Source organism: Salvelinus fontinalis, chromosome 24, assembly GCF_029448725.1.
Source record: "Salvelinus fontinalis isolate EN_2023a chromosome 24, ASM2944872v1, whole genome shotgun sequence".
NCBI classification, from domain to species: Eukaryota; Metazoa; Chordata; class Actinopteri; order Salmoniformes; family Salmonidae; genus Salvelinus; species Salvelinus fontinalis.
The window spans coordinates 16,810,787-16,829,817 of record NC_074688.1 but is presented as its reverse complement, the minus strand read 5'-3'; the positions used below and the strand labels follow the sequence as shown (position 1 = coordinate 16,829,817).

General features: G+C 48.2%; 1 protein-coding gene across 5 annotated transcripts in view; it reads left to right on the top strand.

Moving 5' to 3' along the window:
• The window catches only part of LOC129822054 (MAP/microtubule affinity-regulating kinase 4-like), a 62,744-nt gene that overhangs the window by 29,613 nt on the left and 14,100 nt on the right, over positions 1–19,031 (top strand). For all 5 annotated transcript variants that reach the window (XM_055879922.1, XM_055879926.1, XM_055879925.1 and 2 more), the window contains exons 4-12: positions 11,612–11,660; positions 12,205–12,270; positions 14,817–14,887; positions 15,122–15,178; positions 15,389–15,625; positions 16,068–16,187; positions 16,307–16,406; positions 16,631–16,740; positions 17,433–17,625. In XM_055879922.1, the coding sequence (XP_055735897.1) occupies positions 11,612–11,660; positions 12,205–12,270; positions 14,817–14,887; positions 15,122–15,178; positions 15,389–15,625; positions 16,068–16,187; positions 16,307–16,406; positions 16,631–16,740; positions 17,433–17,625 (1,003 nt within the window). The remainder of the gene's footprint in view (positions 1–11,611; positions 11,661–12,204; positions 12,271–14,816; positions 14,888–15,121; positions 15,179–15,388; positions 15,626–16,067; positions 16,188–16,306; positions 16,407–16,630; positions 16,741–17,432; positions 17,626–19,031) is intronic.

Below are 19,031 nucleotides of genomic sequence, written 5' to 3'. Positions count from 1 at the left end.
ACGACGACCGCCGAGCCCCGCCCGAACAGGAAGAGGCACCATCCTCGGCGGGATTCGTGACAGTACCCCCCCTCTGACGCGCGGCTCCCGCAGCGCGCCGACCCCGGCCTCGAGGACGACCCGGAGGGCGAGGCGCAGGACAATCCGGGTGGCGACGGTGGAAATCAGCCAAGAGGGAAGGATCTAAAATATCCTTCCCAGGTACCCAGCACCTCTCCTCCGGACCGTACCCCTCCCAGTCAACGAGGTACTGCAGGCCCCTCACCCGGCGTCTCGAGTCCAGAATAGCTCGTACAGCGTACGCCGGGGACCCCTCGATATCCAGAGGGGGCGGAGGGACCTCCGGCACCTCACCTTCCTGAAGGGGACCAGCTACCACCGGCCTGAGGAGAGACACATGAAACGAGGGGTTAATACGATAGTAAGAGGGGAGTTGTAATCTATAACACACCTCGTTTATCCTCCTCAGGACTTTAAATGGCCCCACACACTGCGGCCCCAGCTTCCGGCAGGGCAGGCGGAGGGGCAGGTTTCGGGTCGAGAGCCAGACCCTGTCCCCTGGTGCGAACACAGGGGCCTCACTGCGGTGGCGGTCAGCGCTCCTCTTCTGACGCTCACTGGCCTGCCTGAGAGAGGCCTGGACTGCCCGCCAGGTCTCTCTAGAGCGCTGGACCCACTCCTCCACCGCAGGAGCTTCGGTCTGGCTCTGATGCCACGGAGCCAGGACCGGCTGGTACCCCAATACGCACTCAAATGGCGACATGTTAGTTGAGGAGTGGCGGAGTGAATTCTGGGCCAACTCTGCCCACGGAACGTACCTTGCCCATTCTCCAGGCCGGTCCTGGCAATACGACCTCAGAAACCTACCCACTTCCTGGTTCACCCGTTCCACCTGCCCATTACTTTCAGGGTGATACCCAGAGGTAAGGCTGACCGAGACCCCCAGACGCTCCATAAACGCCCTCCATACCCGGGACGTGAACTGGGGACCTCGATCAGATACGATGTCCTCCGGCACCCCGTAGTGCCGGAAGACGTGGGTAAAAAGAGCCTCCGCAGTCTGTAGGGCCGTAGGGAGACCAGGCAATGGAAGGAGACGACAGGACTTAGAAAACCGATCCACAACGACCAAAACGGTAGTGTTCCCCTGAGAAGGAGGAAGATCAGTCAGGAAATCTACCGATAAATGAGACCATGGCCGTTGTGGAACCGGGAGGGGTTGTAACTTCCCTCTCGGTAGGTGCCTAGGAGCCTTACTCTGTGCGCATACCGAGCAGGAAGAGACATAGAGTCTCACGTCCTTAGCCAAGGTGGGCCACCAGTATTTCCTCCTAAGATCCCGCACTGTTCTCTCAATCCCCGGATGACCCGAAGAAGGTAGTGTATGAGCCCACCGAATCAAACGATCACGAACACCAAGCGGTACGTACCTACGGCCAGTAGGACACTGGGATGGCACAGGTTCTACCCTTAACGCCCGCTCGATGTCCGCGTCCACCTCCCATACCACCGGGGCCACCAGACACGAGGCTGGAAGGATGGGAGTCGGATCGATGGACCGGTCATCCGTGTCATAAAGACGTGACAGCGCGTCAGCCTTGGTGTTAAGGGAACCTGGTCGGTAAGAGATCTTAAATCTAAAACGAGTAAAAAACATGGCCCACCTAGCCTGACGCGGACTCAGTCTCTTCGCCTCTCGGATATACTCCAGATTTCGGTGGTCAGTCCAGATGAGAAAAGGGTATTTGGCCCCCTCAAGCCAGTGTCTCCACACTTTCAGGGCTTTTACCATAGCTAGTAACTCCCGATCCCCCACATCATAGTTCCGCTCCGCCGGCTCCAGCTTCTTAGAAAAGAAAGCACAGGGACGGAGCTTCGGTGGCGCGCCCGAGCGCTGGGATAGCACGGCTCCAACACCAGCCTCGGACGCATCCACCTCCACTATGAACGCTAACGAAGGGTCCGGATGCGCCAACACGGGAGCCTCAGTAAACCTTGCCTTCAACTGGTTGAAGGCTCCATCTGCCTCAGCCGACCACCGTAAACGCACCGGCCCCCCCTTTAGCAGTGAGGTAATTGGTGCCGCCACTTGACCAAAACCCCGGATAAACCTCCGGTAGTAATTGGCAAACCCTAAAAACCGCTGCACCTCCTTTACCGTGGTTGGAGTCGGCCAATTACGCACGGCGTTTACGCGGTCACACTCCATCCTCACCCCCGAGGTGGAAATGCGATAACCCAGGAAGGAAACGGCTGGTTTGGAGAACACACATTTCTCAGCCTTGACGTATAGGTCATGCTCCAGCAGTCGCCCAAGCACCCTGCGCACCAGGGAGACATGAGCGGCGCGTGTGGCAGAATAGATCAAGATGTCATCAATATATACTACCACACCCAGCCCCTGCAAGTCTCTGAGAATCTCATCTACAAAGGATTGGAAAACGGCTGGAGCATTCTTCAACCCATACGGCATGACGAGGTACTCATAGTGGCCTGATGTGGTACTAAACGCTGTTTTCCACTCGTCTCCTCCCCGAATACGCACCAGATTATACGCGCTCCTGAGGTCCAGTTTTGTGAAAAAACGCGCTCCGTGGAATGATTCCATCGCCGTAGCGATCAGAGGTAGTGGATAACTAAATCCCACTGTGATTGAATTTAGACCTCGATAATCAATGCACGGACGCAGTCCTCCCTCCTTTTTTCTCACAAAAAAGAAACTCGAGGAGGCGGGTGACATGGAGGGCCGAATGAACCCCTGTCCCAGAGCTTCCGTGACATATGTCTCCATAGCCAACGTCTCCTCCTGTGACAAAGGGTACACGTGACTCCTGGGAAGTGCAGCGTTCTCCTGGAGGTTTATCACGCAATCCCACCGTCGATGAGGGGGTAATTTAGTCGCTTCCTTCTTACTAAAAGCGATAGCCAAATCGGCATATTCTGGGGGAATGCGCACAGTGGAAACCTGGTCTGGACTCTCCACCGATGTGGCACCGATGGAAACTCCCACACACCTACCTGAACACTCATCTGACCACCCCTGAAGAGCTCCCTGTCGCCAGGAAATGAGGGGATTGTGAATGGCTAGCCAGGGAATCCCCAACACCACTGGAAAACCAGGTGAATCAATAAGGTAAAAACTGATCTGCTCCCTATGATCCCCCTGGGTTACCATGTCCAGCGGAATCGTGGCCTCCCTGACCAGTCCTGACCCTAACGGTCGGCTATCTAGGGAGTGCACGGGAAAAGGTGGGTCTATCTGCACCAGCGGAACACCCAACCTACGGGCGAGTCCGCGATCCATAAAACTCCCAGCTGCGCCTGAGTCGACTAGCGCCTTATGCTGAAGAGAGGGAAAAAACGCAGGGAAAAAAATAACCAAAAACATATGACCAACAGGGAGCTCTGGGTGAGTCTTGTGCCTACTCACCTGAGGTGGCCGAGGAGTATTCCGCCTGCCATCCCGACTCCCAGATGGACTCCTCCAGCACCGGTCCGAAGTGTGTCCTCTCCGGCCACAGTAGGTGCAGGAAGAGCCACCTCCTCCGGTCCCCCTAGATGCAGCTCCTCCCAACTCCATCGGAGTTGGAGCGGGAGAGCTGGGAGGTGGAATGGACAGGACCCCCTCTGAACGCCCGCGGGCAGCTAGCAGGTTATCCAGTCGAATCGACATGTCGATCAGTTCATCTAGAGATAGTGTGGTGTCCCGACAAGCTAGCTCCCGACGGACGTCCTCCCGAAGGCTACAACGGTAATGGTCTATTAAGGCCCTGTCATTCCACCCCGCTCCAGCAGCCAAGGTCCGGAACTCTAAAGCGAACTCCTGGGCGCTCCTCGTCTCCTGTCTCAGGTGGAACAGACGCTCACCCGCCGCTCGGCCCTCTGGTGGGTGGTCGAACACAGCCCGAAACCGGCGGGTGAACTCTGCATAATGGTCCCGAGCAGAGTCTGGGCTGTTCCATACCGCGTTGGCCCAGTCCAGGGCTCTCCCCGATAAACAGGAGACAAGGAGGCTTACACTCTCTTCCTCCGAGGGAGTCGGACGCACGGTAGCCAGGTATAGCTCAAGCTGGAGCAAAAACCCCTGGCAACCAGCCGCTGCTCCATCGTACTCCTTCGGTGGGGTGAGACGCAATGAGCTGGTCCCAGCCGATGACCCTGTGGGAGTGGGTTGTGTCGTCTGCAGGGGAGCTGTAGGGGGCGTCGGGAGACCACTCCTCTCCCATCGTTCCATCCTCTCCATCATCTGGTCCATCGCTGATCCGATACGCTGAAGTACCGCTGTATGATGCTGGACACGCTCCTCCATAGTTGGGAGAGGGGTGGTCGTGGCTCCTGCTGACTCCATAGGTGGTGCGGGCTTCTGTCAGAGCTACTAGGAGTGCTGGGTGGAATGGAGTCAAACGCAGAGAGCAAAGTTAAGGTACGTGGATTTATTTTCCAATGCACGGGAAAATCATGCCCTAACACATACGGGCACATCAGAAAAGTCCAATAACACCAGACTAAACTGTTCCGAGGAAAATAACAAAATCCACTACAAGATCCTACACCAACATAACAGAAAGTAAGCCCGCACAACAGCCAGCGGGCTACCTAACCTTATATAGCCTACCCACCAAACTAAACTCAAAACAGGTGCACCCAATCAGCCCAAATTAACAGAAACCAAAAAGAAAGAAACGATGGCAGCTAGTAGGCCGGTGACGACGACCGCCGAGCCCCGCCCGAACAGGAAGAGGCACCATCCTCGGCGGGATTCGTGACAACACCGGAAGACAACTTCACCTTTCAGCAGGACAATAACCTAAAACACAAGGCCAAATATACACTGGAGTTGCTTACCAAGACGACATTGAATGTTCCTGAGTGGCCTAGTTACAGTTTTGACTTAAATTGTCTTGAAAATCTATTGCAGACTTGAAAATGGCCATCTAGCAACAACCAACTTGACAGCTGGAAGAATAAAAAAAATAATGTGCAAATATTGCAAAATCCAGGTGTGCAAAGCTCTTAGAGACTTACCAGAAAGACTCACAGCTGTAATTGATGACTAAGGTGATTCTAACATGTTTTGATTCAGGGGTGTGAATACTTATTTACATGAGATAGTTCTGTGTTTCATTTTCAATAAATTAGCAAACATGTTTTAACTTTTTCATTATGGGGTATTGGGTGTAGATGGGTGAGGGGAAAAAAGTTAATTTAATCAGTTAGAATTCAGTCTGTAACAACAAAATGTGGAATAAATCAAGGGGTATGAATACTTTCTGAAGGCACTGTAGTACACTACTTTTGACCAGAGCCCTATGGGAATAGGGTGCCATTTTGGGATGCAGACATGGACTGTGGTGTCTTTTCTGTTTGGGATCTATTGATCCCTTTACAGGAAACAATTGAAATCAGTTGCTGTAGTTCTGGATAGGCATGTGACTTGAATGAGTTTTATTGCTTCATGCCAAACAAGGTTGTACTACCTCATGCTCTGTGTAGATTTTAATCTGTCAGCTTCTCAGTGCTACAGTTACATTATAGGACATCCAGTCCTAAACTATGGTCAAATAAACATGAGGTGCAGTCCTGAAAGAAGCTATTGCTTATTATTACCGTCCATGGATCATTCAAACACTTAAATGAAAAGTGAATCTAAGTGTGTGCTATCTTAAACTGAATGTATATTTTAGCTGAGGCTGGCTGGAATTATGCCATACCAATTTGGCCACATACAGTCACCAATGTGTGTTTGAACTTTGAACCCAATCTACCCTCCATGCATGTAGGTGCTACACAGGGCAAACTCAAACCGGATGGATTGTAGGCTCCCGAGTGGCGCAGCGGTCTAAGGCACTGCATCTCAGTGCTAGAGGCATCACTACAGACCCTGGTTTGATTCCAGGCTGAATCACAACCAGCCGTGATTGGGAGTCCCATAGGGTGGCGCACAATTGGCCCAGCGTCGTCTGGGTTAGCCCGTGGTAGGCCGTCATTGTTATATAAGAATTTATTTTTAACTGACTTGCCTAGTTAAATAAAGGTTAAATACATTTTAGAAATTGTCCTGGCCCCTGGGCACCCCTCACCTGAGCCCTGGTGTCACGATCGTCTTGCTGAGAAAGAGAGGACCAAGGCGCAGCGCGTGAAAAATACATCTTCTTTTTAATGAAGGAAAAAACAAACACTTACAAAATGAACAAAACAAATGATCGTGAAGCTAAACCTGAACTAAGTGCACACATGCAACATAGAACATAGACAATTACCCACAAAACCCAAATGCCTATGGCTGCCTTAAATATGGCTCTCAATCAGAGACAATAAACCACAGCTGTCTCTAATTGAGAACCAATCTAGGCAGCCATAGACATACAAACACCTAGACAAGACATTGCCCCATTAAACATACAAACCCCTAGACAAACCAAAACACATACATCCCCATGTAACACCCTGACCTAACTAAAATAATAATGCAAACAAAGATAACTAAGGCCAGGGTGTGACACCTGGTCCCTGGGGCTGCTGGTCAGACAGATGTTGTTGATGCATTATTGGTTCACAAGACACCTTGGAAACCAGACAGTCCCAACCAGGCCCAGTGTATTCTCAGGCCCTTCCTTCCAAAGTGACTGTGTGGTTTTAGATGGGCTTGTAACGAGGTCTCTGTTGAGGGGCCATGTTGACAACAGCCGGGGCCTTGGAACGCCCCTAACCACAGTGTCCAACATGAAAGGCCTCTCCTCTGCTTAATCACACCCCCTTTCCCAGAGGAGCAGCCTGGGTCCCACAGGGACATTAAGGGGGGCTGGGGTGTGTGGGGAGAGGTTTAGAGCAGGGAGGGAGGGGTGGAGGGGTATTCTATTGGTGGGGTGGGGGTTAGAGACAGTAGGCTGTGGCACTTGCATCAGATGTTATTGTTTATGCAGGGAGGGAGGGAACAGTCATTCATGGGCGACGGCTGGGTTGGCCGTTGGCGTGGATAGACGTCTCTTTCAGAGAAAGAGGAGGTCATTCAGTGGCTCTGCTTAGTCATTTCAGAGGGGATACTGTGTGTTCCGTTTACCTCTCTCGCTCGCATTCTCTCTGGCTCTCTCTCTGGTCTCATGACAGTGTGGTCAGGGGGAGGAGGTGTGTGCTTGTGTGCGACTGTACGTGCGCAATGTGGTTGTGTAAAATATTTGTTGAAGCAATTTACAAAAATGTCTGTGTGTGGGTATAGCGAGTGTATATGTGTGTGTCCTGTGCAGGCATACTTTGCCTGTGTGTGTGTATGCGACTGTGCGTGTGATTGTTCAGGCGAGAGCTCGGGCACAAGGCCTGGATAAAATGGTCCGAGTGAGGCCCGCAGGGATGCGGCCCAGACAAAAACACAGCCTTGTGTTCAACAACTGCTTGTGTCCTCCACTGACTGACCCCCCCCCCCCCAGTAACTTCGATCCACAATGACACACAGAGAGAACGAGAGCGAGAGAGAGACAACTTAGTAAACTGCTTTGTGCAAATCCACATGCAAAACAGGCGAAAACCCAGAGGGAACTCAGAGGGAACTCAGAGGGAACTCAGAGGGAGCTCAGAGGGAGCTCAGAGGGAGCTCAGAGGGAGCTCAGAGGGAACTCAGAGGGAACTCAGAGGGAACCCAGAGGGAACTCAGAGGGAACCCAGAGGGAACTCAGAGGGAACTCAGAGGGAACTCAGAGGGAACCCAGAGGGAGCTCAGAGGGAGCTCATAGTTGATTAATTCTGCCTTGTTGTTCTCTCTCTGTTTTCTGCTTTAGAGCGAGAGCGGCTTCCGGTGTGACGTACAGGGTGGGAGGGAGGAGGGAGGGAGGCCTGCATTAGACAGATGCATACTGTCGATGGGCTGTCCCACCCCCTGGCCTGTCATGTGCTGAAGGTGGCAGGCAAGGCAGGGCAGAGGTGGGGTGGGGTGGGGTGGAGTTACTCCCCTGGGAAGAGACTGGCCTGGGGATGGGACAAGGACTAGAGAGTCTGGCTTTGGTACCGGGGTTGGCATGGCAACAGTGACGTAGGGCCACTGCCAAGGGAATGGACCAGGAAGTCATTTATGGGCGTGCGAGAGAGGGAGGAAGTGCTAGATAGAAGGGAGGGGGATATGACTGAAGAGAGAAAGAGCAAGGAGGAGGCGGGGGAGGAGAGGAGAGACGGGCTTATCTGATTATTATCTTTAGAGCTCAGGTGAACAGCTGATGCGCTCTGTTCTCCTCAATTCAATTACAGACAGTCTCAAGGGATGTGGGTCTGTGCTTGATTTGGATGGTATGTTCACGCATGGCGATTCATCATGTCATTTAAATGATAATATGACATCCCCTCAGTGGGGTGTGTTTGTGGACACTGAATGTATACTTTGTGGCACTCACAGTAGCTCTGGTCCACATTAGCAGCACTATTATGTAACATGTCTGCTTCACGGAGGCTGATCCTCTCAGACGGGCCCCCACCAGCAGATTCATGGTGGCGTCCAGCTGCCCTGCACAGCCATCTAATAACTTTGGCATTGAAAAATAACCGTCTAATAACTTTGGCACTGAAAATAACCGTCTAATAACTTTGGCATTGAAAAATAACCGTCTAATAACTTTGGCACTGAAAAATAACCGTCTAATAACTTTGGCATTGAAAATAACCGTCTAATAACTTTGGCATTGAAAAATAACCGTCTAATAACTTTGGCACTGAAAATAACCGTCTAATAACTTTGGCATTGAAAAATAACCGTCTAATAACTTTGGCACTGAAAAATAACCGTCTAATAACTTTGGCATTGAAAATAACCGTCTAATAACTTTGGCTTTGAAAAATAACCGTCTAATAACTTTGGCATTGAAAAATAACCGTCTAATAACTTTGGCTTTGAAAAATAACTGTCTAATAACTTTGGCACTGAAAATAACCGTCTAATAACTTTGGCATTGAAAAATAACCGTCTAATAACTTTGGCACTGAAAAATAACCGTCTAATAACTTTGGCATTGAAAAATAACCGTCTAATAACTTTGGCATTGAAAAATAACCGTCTAATAACTTTGGCACTGAAAAATAACCGTCTAATAACTTTGGCATTGAAAAATAACCGTCTAATAACTTTGGCATTGAAAAATAACCGTCTAATAACAAGGGAATCAGTGATCAGTGATAACAAGGGAATCAGTGAGTCAGGTTTGCCGCCTGAATTTTGTTTTTCAAGAACATGGTTTCTCAGAAGTTATTTTTCCCTGCACGGTGTTTCCTCTCACTAGCCTATATCCTACAGTCATGTATCACTAGCCTATATCCTACAGTCATGTATCACTAGCCTATATCCTGAAGTCATGTATCACTAGCCTATATCCTACAGTCATGTATCACTAGCCTATATCCTACAGTCATGTATCACTAGCCTATATCCTGAAGTCATGTATCACTAGCCTATATCCTACAGTCATGTATCACTAGCCTATATCCTACAGTCATGTATCACTAGCCTATATCCTACAGCCATGTATCACTAGCCTATATCCTACAGCCATGTATCACTAGCCTATATCCTACAGTCATGTATCACTAGCCTATATCCTACAGTCATGTATCACTAGCCTATATCCTGAAGTCATGTATCACTAGCCTATAGTCCACTGTATATTTGTTGGGTTTTGATAAATATTTACATTCAGTGCAGAGTCCTGGATACAAATGCACAAGACATTAGTACAACAACACTAAACCAGCCCTCTACTTGAAGTTGAACTTGGTAAACAAAAGTGGGTCTGTGGACACCGCCTGCTTTTCTTAAATCATGTGGCGCAGCAACAAACCGATCAACATCTTGTGTTGCATCACATACTGTGTTTTTGTGTAAACATCTCTCCATACTGGTTTAGGCAGGTCACTTTGCAGTGCAACAGCACGAAAGGGAGAGCGTTGCTATTGTTCCGACGATAGGAGCTATATTGAGTTTGTCCTCGGGACAATGGGGGCCATAGAATAGCAGGAATCTGTTTGGTAATGTCCATGCTGAAGGTTGGCTCATCCAGTCGCCTCAAGCAACACGCATTGTTATGGCATCCTCCATGTATTATTACATCACTACCAGGAAGTAGACAGTTATGCTTGCATTATGCTATGATGGAACTTTCCCCCGTAAGTAACACCACAAGTAATCTATATTCATTTTTTTTTTTACTTCTTCTCCCCCTGGCCATATCCCTAGATATTTTTCCTCGTATTATTTATACGAGCGTAATTTAAATCATTGAATTAGGACACTGTACACCAATCAGCCCAGCGCCGTTCTGTTTGTGCATGTTTATTTGAGACATTAGTCATTTACTTGCACAGTCACTGAGGCATACACATTTGAATCGTTCACAGTTTCCTTCTCTCTGTTTCCCTCTGTCCTCAAGGCAACCCAAAATATATAGATAACCCTAGCAACTTTACTCTTGCCACTTCCGTGTGCAGATATCTTGTTTGAAAGCTGCCGTCGAAGGCCCGTAATCACAGGATCGAGCATAGGGGGGCTGAGAAAGAGGCATGGTGAAACGCAGCTCCCTGGGTGACGCTCTGTGTTTTGGAAGAATGGGCTCGAACTTCTAAGGAAGCTGGCCGCCTGCTCACACAACCATCAGCACATTCCATCCATTGTGTGTGTTTCTTTCCCTATCCTTCCTGTCTTTCTCCCTTACTCTCTTTCCTCCTCTTGTTTCCACTCACACTAATACAATAGGAAATCTAACTTTGTGTCTGTCTCTATTTCTGTCTTTATTGAAGTCTTTCTTTTCCCCCTCCCACAAACCCAGCCCTTGTAACACAGTCTCTCACTGATTCCCCTTTACATGGTCAGAGCAAGCCGATGCCTCGTCACCCAGTCTCAACATATACAGTTGAAAGAGAGGACTCTCTGTCCTGGTGCACACACACACTATAATTATCCCCAGGATGCCGTCAGCGCTCCCAGTTTCCCCATCTACAGCAGATGTCACAACCAGGAAAGGAGGCTTGTGAACGTGTTCGAGGGAGGGCCGTGTGTGTGGGAATATTGTGGGTGTGAGACTGTGTGTATATACGATTGTGTGTCACCTCATAACTGCAGGGCATTGACTCACACACAGCGGCGGCAGACGGTGCCCGTGCCGCACCACCATTGCAGCAACTATGTGATGTGGTGTCCCCACTATTTCTAGAATTAGAAGAGGCTAAAAGCAGCAGCACCTCCTGTGGGGAGGGAGGCTCTGTCGAGGGAGAGAGGTACTCTGTCTAGTCAGGCTGTCCCTGGAGTGGTCCTCTCTCTAATTAGCAGAAAGCTAGCAAGTGTTGGAGGGGGAGGTCCATCCATTTTCCGAGAAGCAGCTGAGCTTCATTATGAATGAATAAATGAGTGACAGTGGTGGAGGCGGGATAACCTCCTCCTATCCGCCTGTCTGATGTTCAGCTCTTATATTATGAATCAGGGATTGTGATCATCCCCCACTTTCTTGCCTATCTTCATATGCACTATAATATATATATATATATATCAGTGTGACTGTGAAGAGTTCCAATTCTGGGGAAAAAAGTACTTGAATAATGAAATACCATTATTTTAACTCGCTTCTGCTCTCTCTCTTTCCTCCAGCTTTTCAGAGAGGTACGCATCATGAAAGGCCTCAACCACCCAAATATCGGTAAGTGCCTCGGCTACACTAATCTCTTCAGCTTCCAGGGTGTAGCGCCGCAGGGCATACCCCACCCCAGAACATCATCAGCCTAACAGCCATCCTCACACAATGTCCCCGTTTACTGTCAAAACAGATGCTGAGCAGGAGTCAGGATGTGTGATGTGGACAATAATCCCCCACTGAGCTCAAAATGATCCTCCTTTCCAGGGGGGTACAGTCACCCCTTGCGCTGCCCCTGTAATGGCCAGAGGGTGTTTCCCAAATAGCACCATATTCCATATGTGCCCTGGTCAAACATAGTGCACTATAAAGGCAATAAGGTGCAGTCGCTCATGTAAAGCCAGGACAAGTAGACTACCTCCATTTATTATAAAGCACACAGTCACATTTAGTACTGCATGCAGCTGAACCATAAACTGCTGTACCATACTGTTGGCATTTACAGCACATCTCCCTTCTCTAAGGAACACACAGTCAATCACTTTGTGCATTATGAACTGTGTGTGTTTGTCTGTGCCACTATACTGAGTTGTCTGTGTGTGTGTTACAGTGCAGCTGTTTGAGGTGATCGAGACAGAGAATACGCTCTATCTGATAATGGAGTACGCCAGTGGGGGTGAGCAGAGTACCTCCCCTCAATCAGTATCCCCACTCTCCTCTATTTCTCTTTCTCATCCGTTTTCTCTCCACCCCGCCCTCACGCTTTCCCTCTCCCCGGTACCTCTGACCCATCGATTGTCTTTTGACCGCCCTCCTCCCTCCCTCTGCACTGTCATTGTCTCTCCCCTTCCTTCATGTTCACTTTCTACCCATTCTTCTCTTTGCTTGTGCCCCCCCCCACCTCCCTTCTCTAATCCCCAACTCCGCTCGATTGTCAATTTTTCCTCCCATTCTGTTTCTTGCCAAATAAGGAGCTAATAGCCAAGCATGTGCCCCCTCCTGATCTCAACCTCGCTGCTTTTCTCCCAGTGGATGTGCCCTCTAGCATGAAGCACGTACTGTTTATAAACACAACACACACACTCATGCACTCAATTATTAAGTCACTCTCTTTCAACTCTCTCACACACCACCACCACATATTCCCAAATACATGCATGGGTCACAGACATGTAGACATACATGCCCATGCATCCGTCACATCAATAAGGTATCCAGATGTGACAGTGGCTCCCTGTACTTCATAACTTCTCTCTCTCTCTCTCGTTCTATCACCCTTTGCCTCTTTCTTTCCCTTTCTCTGCCGCCCTCTCCATTTTTCTCTCTGCCTCTCTCTCGCTTTTTCACTTGCTCTTTCTCTCTCTCATTGCCCCTCGCTTTCTCTTTATTTCTCTCTATCTCTGCCTCTCTCTCCCCCCTCCATCGCTCTGTCATCATCTTCCTCTCACTCCTCTCATCTTTTCGTTAGCCGGTCAATAATCACTCAGTAAATGACCCAAAGTCAACCATAGGGCCAGGGATCACTGAGATGAATGAGGCCCTATAGGCTCCATGATGAAGATACTGATCCCAGATCAGGCTCAATTTAATAATCCATCTCACTTATGATACTACAGTTGTGTATGCTCTCCTATGTTTTAGGGGGCGCCGTACTACTATGGCTGACCCTGTAAAACAACACATTTCACTGCACCTATCCGGTTTATGTTACAATTAAGCATATTTTTTAATATTTGTTTTATGTTCTCCTTAATTCTTACATTGCAATTTCTCTGGTATATTGTGGCATAATGCCGTCATCGCACACACACACACTCACTCACTCACTCACTTACAGCGTGCCTCATAGAATTACAATATCATTATAGTATAACTCTTCTAAACACACTATATATACAGTAGGGGTGTGCGGATCAGCTGTTTGTTCACCTGCACCGGCCCGCAATTTCTAATAACCCATCCGCAACTGCCTGACTACATGTCATTTAGTCGGGCGGTTGCGGATGGGTTATTAGAAACACGACTACAAACATTTTTTATAGGCATATGTTACTGCTTATAAATTCCAACATTTTTGCAGGCTATTTGTTAGTCAATGTCTATCAACTTCTATAATTAGATAAATGCAGATTCTCTTCTGTCATTACTTGTTGCCCTGGCAGACTAAATAAACCCTGCTCACCAGAATAGCGTCATAAATTGATAGAATAGATGCTTCAATCTAGTTGACATTGGTAAAGTTTTCTCTTTCATCTCTGCTTCTCTGCTTCACTCGACGGGAGAAAATGCAATAAATAAATATTTTAAAAAGGGATTTCCAAATGACATCAGTTTAACCGGTTTTAAGAAAATGTAAAGCTGTGAAACTCCCCTACATGTTTCTGATAAGATTGCAGTAAAGAGTGCACCTTTACAGACGGTCCCTAACTGCGAATTCATTCTTTCAAGATACTGAAATAAATAAATATTCTAGAGTCAAAATGTACATTTGGTGTATCATTTCACTGTAAGTAATGCTTAATTCTGCAAGAGTTCATGTTATATTTGAGAGGTTATAGACCTACATTCAGTGTAAAGATTTCAGGCTACTATTCCATTTAACCCACCTGAACAGTAGTTCCCTTGACGGGCCATTTGGAAGTACCCGTCTTGTGACTGTTGAATTTGTATAGCGCCTCATAATCATCACACATAACATAACAGGCACTGCTATCATCTTACCACTTCACCAAATCTTTCCCCAACATTAGACTACTGTTCTGTCCCTCCCTTCGATTTATTTTCCACTTTCCATTTCACAGCTTTTCTCTTATCGAATTAAACTCCAGCATTGTCCTTTTTGCCTCTGTGGATCGAAGTTAACTTTTTCTGCCTAAGTTCCCAAAAGCATTTGGCAATTGGCGTGTATTCTGCGAGCGTACAGTTAGGCCCTAAAGCTTATATCTGCACACTAAAGGCAGATAAAAGTAATGAAAGAAAAACCTTATTTTAGCCTCCAGATATGAATTGCACAAGAATGATACATTTATGAATGCATCATTTTCTCTTTATTCAACACGGCCACCACCCAACCTCCCTTCATTTCATGACCATTAACCCTCCCGCCCCGCGGATATAAGTCACAAATATACGGTATAAGTGCCTCAATTACAGACTATTCAACCAGACAGTGTTGTAAGCCTGCTTCTCTGTTTGTTGATGTGATTTGTCTCTCTCCCTCAGGTGAAGTGTTTGACTACCTCGTGTCCCATGGGAGAATGAAAGAGAAAGAGGCGCGGGCCAAATTCCGTCAGGTGAGACGCTACCAAAAATGTATAATCGCAACAAAAGCCGGTGAATGGTGCTGTGTGGCCTGTATTTCATTGCAAGCATTATTGTAAGCTTGTATGTGTCAGTGTCTGTGTTTGGCTTTTTTACTGTGACTTGTCTCACTCCCCTTCTTTCTCTCTCCCGCTCTCTCTCTCTCTGTCTCTCTCGCTCTCTCCCCCCCTCTCACTCTATCTCTATATATATCTATATCTATCTAGATTGTGTCTGCTGTACACTACTGTCACCTGAAGAACATTGTTCACAGGGACCTTAAAGTACGTGACCGGTTCAGACCTGATGACATGGGCCCCTTTTCATTGTCCAAAATGACAACAACTCATTGATATTATACATCAATATCAATTCATTAACATATGTGAAACAGTGATAATCGCTTTCCTGAAATGAGCATACAAATTCAGCCTGAATTTAACAGACTCTCAGTCCTTAAAGCTGCACTCGGCTATCTTCACTTGTCTCCTCAGGCTGAGAACCTCTTGCTGGATGCCGACTCCAACATCAAGATTGCAGATTTTGGCTTCAGTAACGAGTTCACCATGGGCAACAAGCTGGACACGTTCTGTGGCTCCCCTCCCTATGCCGCACCGGAGCTGTTCCAGGGGAAGAAGTACGACGGGCCTGAGGTGGACATCTGGAGCCTGGGGGTCATCCTCTACACTCTGGTCAGCGGATCACTGCCCTTCGACGGGCAGAACCTCAAGGCAAGGCCCCCCGCAGCACAGCCAAATGGCCTTTACTTTGTCTGAGTTTCAAATGGCTCTCTATTCCCTACATAGGGCACTACTTTTGACCTGGGCCCATATGGTGTGGTCAAAAGTTGTGCACTATATAGTGAATAGGGTGCCTTTTGGGATGCCGACTGTGTCACTGACGTGTCAATGTCAAGACGGCGTGTGTCTGGTTTGGATGTTATTTAGTTGATGCATTATGTGATGTTTTTGCTTACTAATGCTGCCTGTGGTCCTGAAGGGGTTTGTGCTGATTAGTTCATGTTCACATTTTATTTTCATGTTCAGTTGATCAAGAGAAGGAACACGTTGTCTTTTAGTCCATTTGCCATTAATATGTCTTGTGTGTTGTGTAACGTTATACAACGTTATGTGCACGTTTTGTGTAACGTTATCTATATGTGTTGTTCCCTAGGAGCTGCGGGAGCGTGTACTGCGGGGGAAGTACCGCGTGCCTTTCTACATGTCCACCGACTGCGAGGGCATCCTGCGCAGGTTCCTGGTGCTCAACCCCACCAAACGCTGCACCCTGGAGGTGAGGAGGGCAACTGCAGGCGCCACTCAGACATACAGTACACGCATGCACACTCTCACAAACCCACACACACCCTGTTTGTGGCATCTTTAACACATTGTTTTATCCCTCCTCATTAGCAAATCATGAACGACAAGTGGATTAACTCTGGCTACGACGGAGAAGAACTGAAGCCTCATACAGAGCCCCTGGAGGATCATAATGATGCCAGCCGCATTGGTGAAGTACTCCCCTCTCTAACTCCCCTCTACTCCCTACCTACATATTGTATGCATCCCAATTGGCACCGTTTTCAATATTTAGTTCACTGGCCCCTGGTGGTAGTAGTAGTAGTAGTGCACTATTGTAGGGAATAGGGTGCTATTTGGCACGTACCCATCCTCTTCTTTCTTTGAGCCTGTATCTCTGTCTAACGTCCCTCATCTCTCTCCGCTCGCCTTCAGAGGTGATGGTGGGGATGGGTTACACCCGTGATGACATCAAAGACGCTCTGACCACTCGGAAGTACAACGAGGTCACCGCCACCTACCTGTTACTGGGACGCATGAATGAGGTGAGGCACAACGAGACAACATGTGTGGGAGAGAGAGGGTTGGGTTAGAGGTGGGGGAGAGAGAATCCTTCCTCGTTAAGGCTTTCTGCGTTGCCTGTCTCCGTTCCCAGCGTTCGCAGTTAGAGTTTACAAAAAATATATATATTTCTGCCGCGACACGCTTTTAAAGGGATAGTGAGAGATTTGGGAAATTGACAAGTTACAAGTATATTTGTAGCAAACAGAGCTAGCGCTAGTGTGAATGAGAGAGTCATGAGTGCACAGCCACCACTTGCTCCTCATCTCCCTTTAGTGCAGTGGCGCACATCAATTATATTTAAGATGGTTCCAACATAATTACATTTTCATGCATTTTGGAGTAGAATGTCCTTTTAAAAAGTCACCAGAAAAATCTACAAAATTATCCCCGTCCGCTTTCTTAGCCACCGCTGCTAACAAAAATATTCGGGGAACACCTGGCGTGCCTGTCTGCCACAATACGTGTGTATGCATGCCTGTGTGTCCACACTGTCCACAGTCACCTGAGTCCTGATCCTAACGTGTGTTTCTCTCTTTCTCTCTGTGTGTGTGTGTGTGTGTGTGTGTGTGTGTGTGTGTGTGTGTGTGTGTGTGTGTGTGTGTGTGTGTGTGTGTGTGTGTGTGTGTGTGTGTGTGTGTGTGTGTGTGTGTGTGTGTGTGTGTGTGTGTGTCAGGTGGAGGGCAGCGAGTCTCGGTCAACCAGCAGTCTGAGCCTGGCGCGGGTACGGCCCAGCACCGTCATCAACGGCACCAGTAAACACTCCACCTCCTCCACCACCTCCGCCTCGGCCTCCTCCTCCTCCCACAGCAAGACCACCCAGCGCAGCGCCTCCACCTACCACCCCCGCAGGAGGCACAGCGACTTCTGTGAGTGGGCTGTCTCTTATTCTACGTCCCAAAATGCACCCTATTCCCTATATGATGCACTATATTTGACCATAGCCCAGAGCTCTGTTCAAAAGTAATGCGCTAGTCAAATGTAGGGCACTATAAAGGGAATAGGTAGTAGTTATTGTTGATATACATTACTGTCTGTCCATCTGGGAGTATTATGTGTCATAGGAGCTTCCATGACATTGCAGTGCATTCGGGAAGTATTCAGATCCCTTGACTTTTTCCACATTTTGTTACGTTACAGCCTTATTCTAAAATGGGTTAAATTGTTTTTTTCCCCATCGTCAATCTAAACACAATACCTCACAAGGACAAAGCAAAATCATTTTTGGGGACATTTTTACCAATGTATTAAAAATCAAGAACTGAAATATTACATTTACATAAGTATTCAGTACCTTGTTGAAGCACCTTTAGCAGCGAGTACAGCCTCAAGTCTTCTTGGGTATGACGCTACAAGCTTGGCACACCTATATTTGGGGAGGTTCTCCCATTCTACTCTGCAGATCCTCTCAAGCTCTGTCAGGTTGGATGGGGAGCATCACTGCGCAGCTATTTTCAGGTCTCTCTAGAGATGTTTGATTGGGTTCAAGTCTGGGCTCTGGCTGGGTCACTCAAGGACATTAAGAGACTTGTCCTGAAGCCACTCCTGCGTTGTCTTGGCTGTGTCCTTAGAGTCGTTGTCCTGTTAGAAGGTGAACCGTCGCCCCAGTCTGAGTTCTTGAGCGCTCTGGAGCAGGTTTTCATCAAGGATCTCTCTGTACTTTGCTCCGTTCATCTTTCCCTCGATCCTGACTAGTCTCCCAGTTCCTGCCGCTGAAAAACATCCCCACAGCATGATGCTGCCACCACCATGGTGGCAGCATCACCGTAGGGATGGTGCCAGGTTTCCTCCAGGCGTGACACTTGGCATTCAGGCCAAAGAGTTCAATCTTGATTTCATCAGACCAGAGAATCTTGTTTCTCATGGTCTGAGAGTCTTTAGGTGCCTTTTGGCAAACTCCAAGCGGGCTGTCGTGCTTTTTACTGAGAAGTGGCTTCCATCTGGCCACCAACATAAAGGCCTGATTGGTGGAGTGCTGCAGAGATGGCTGTGTACTTCTGGAAGGTTATTGTATCTCCACAGAGGAACTCTGGCGCTCTGTCAGAGTGACCATCGGGTTCTTGGTCGCCTCCCTGATCAAGGCCCTTCTCCCCCGATTGCTTAGTTTGGCTGGGTGGCCAGCTCTAAGAAGAGTCTTGGTGATTCCAAACTTCTTCCATTTAAGAATGATGAAGTCCACAGTTTTTTGGGGGAAATTTAATGCTGCAGAAATGTTTTGGTACCCTTCCCGAGATCTGTGCCTCGACACAATCCTGTCTCGGAGCTCTACGGACAG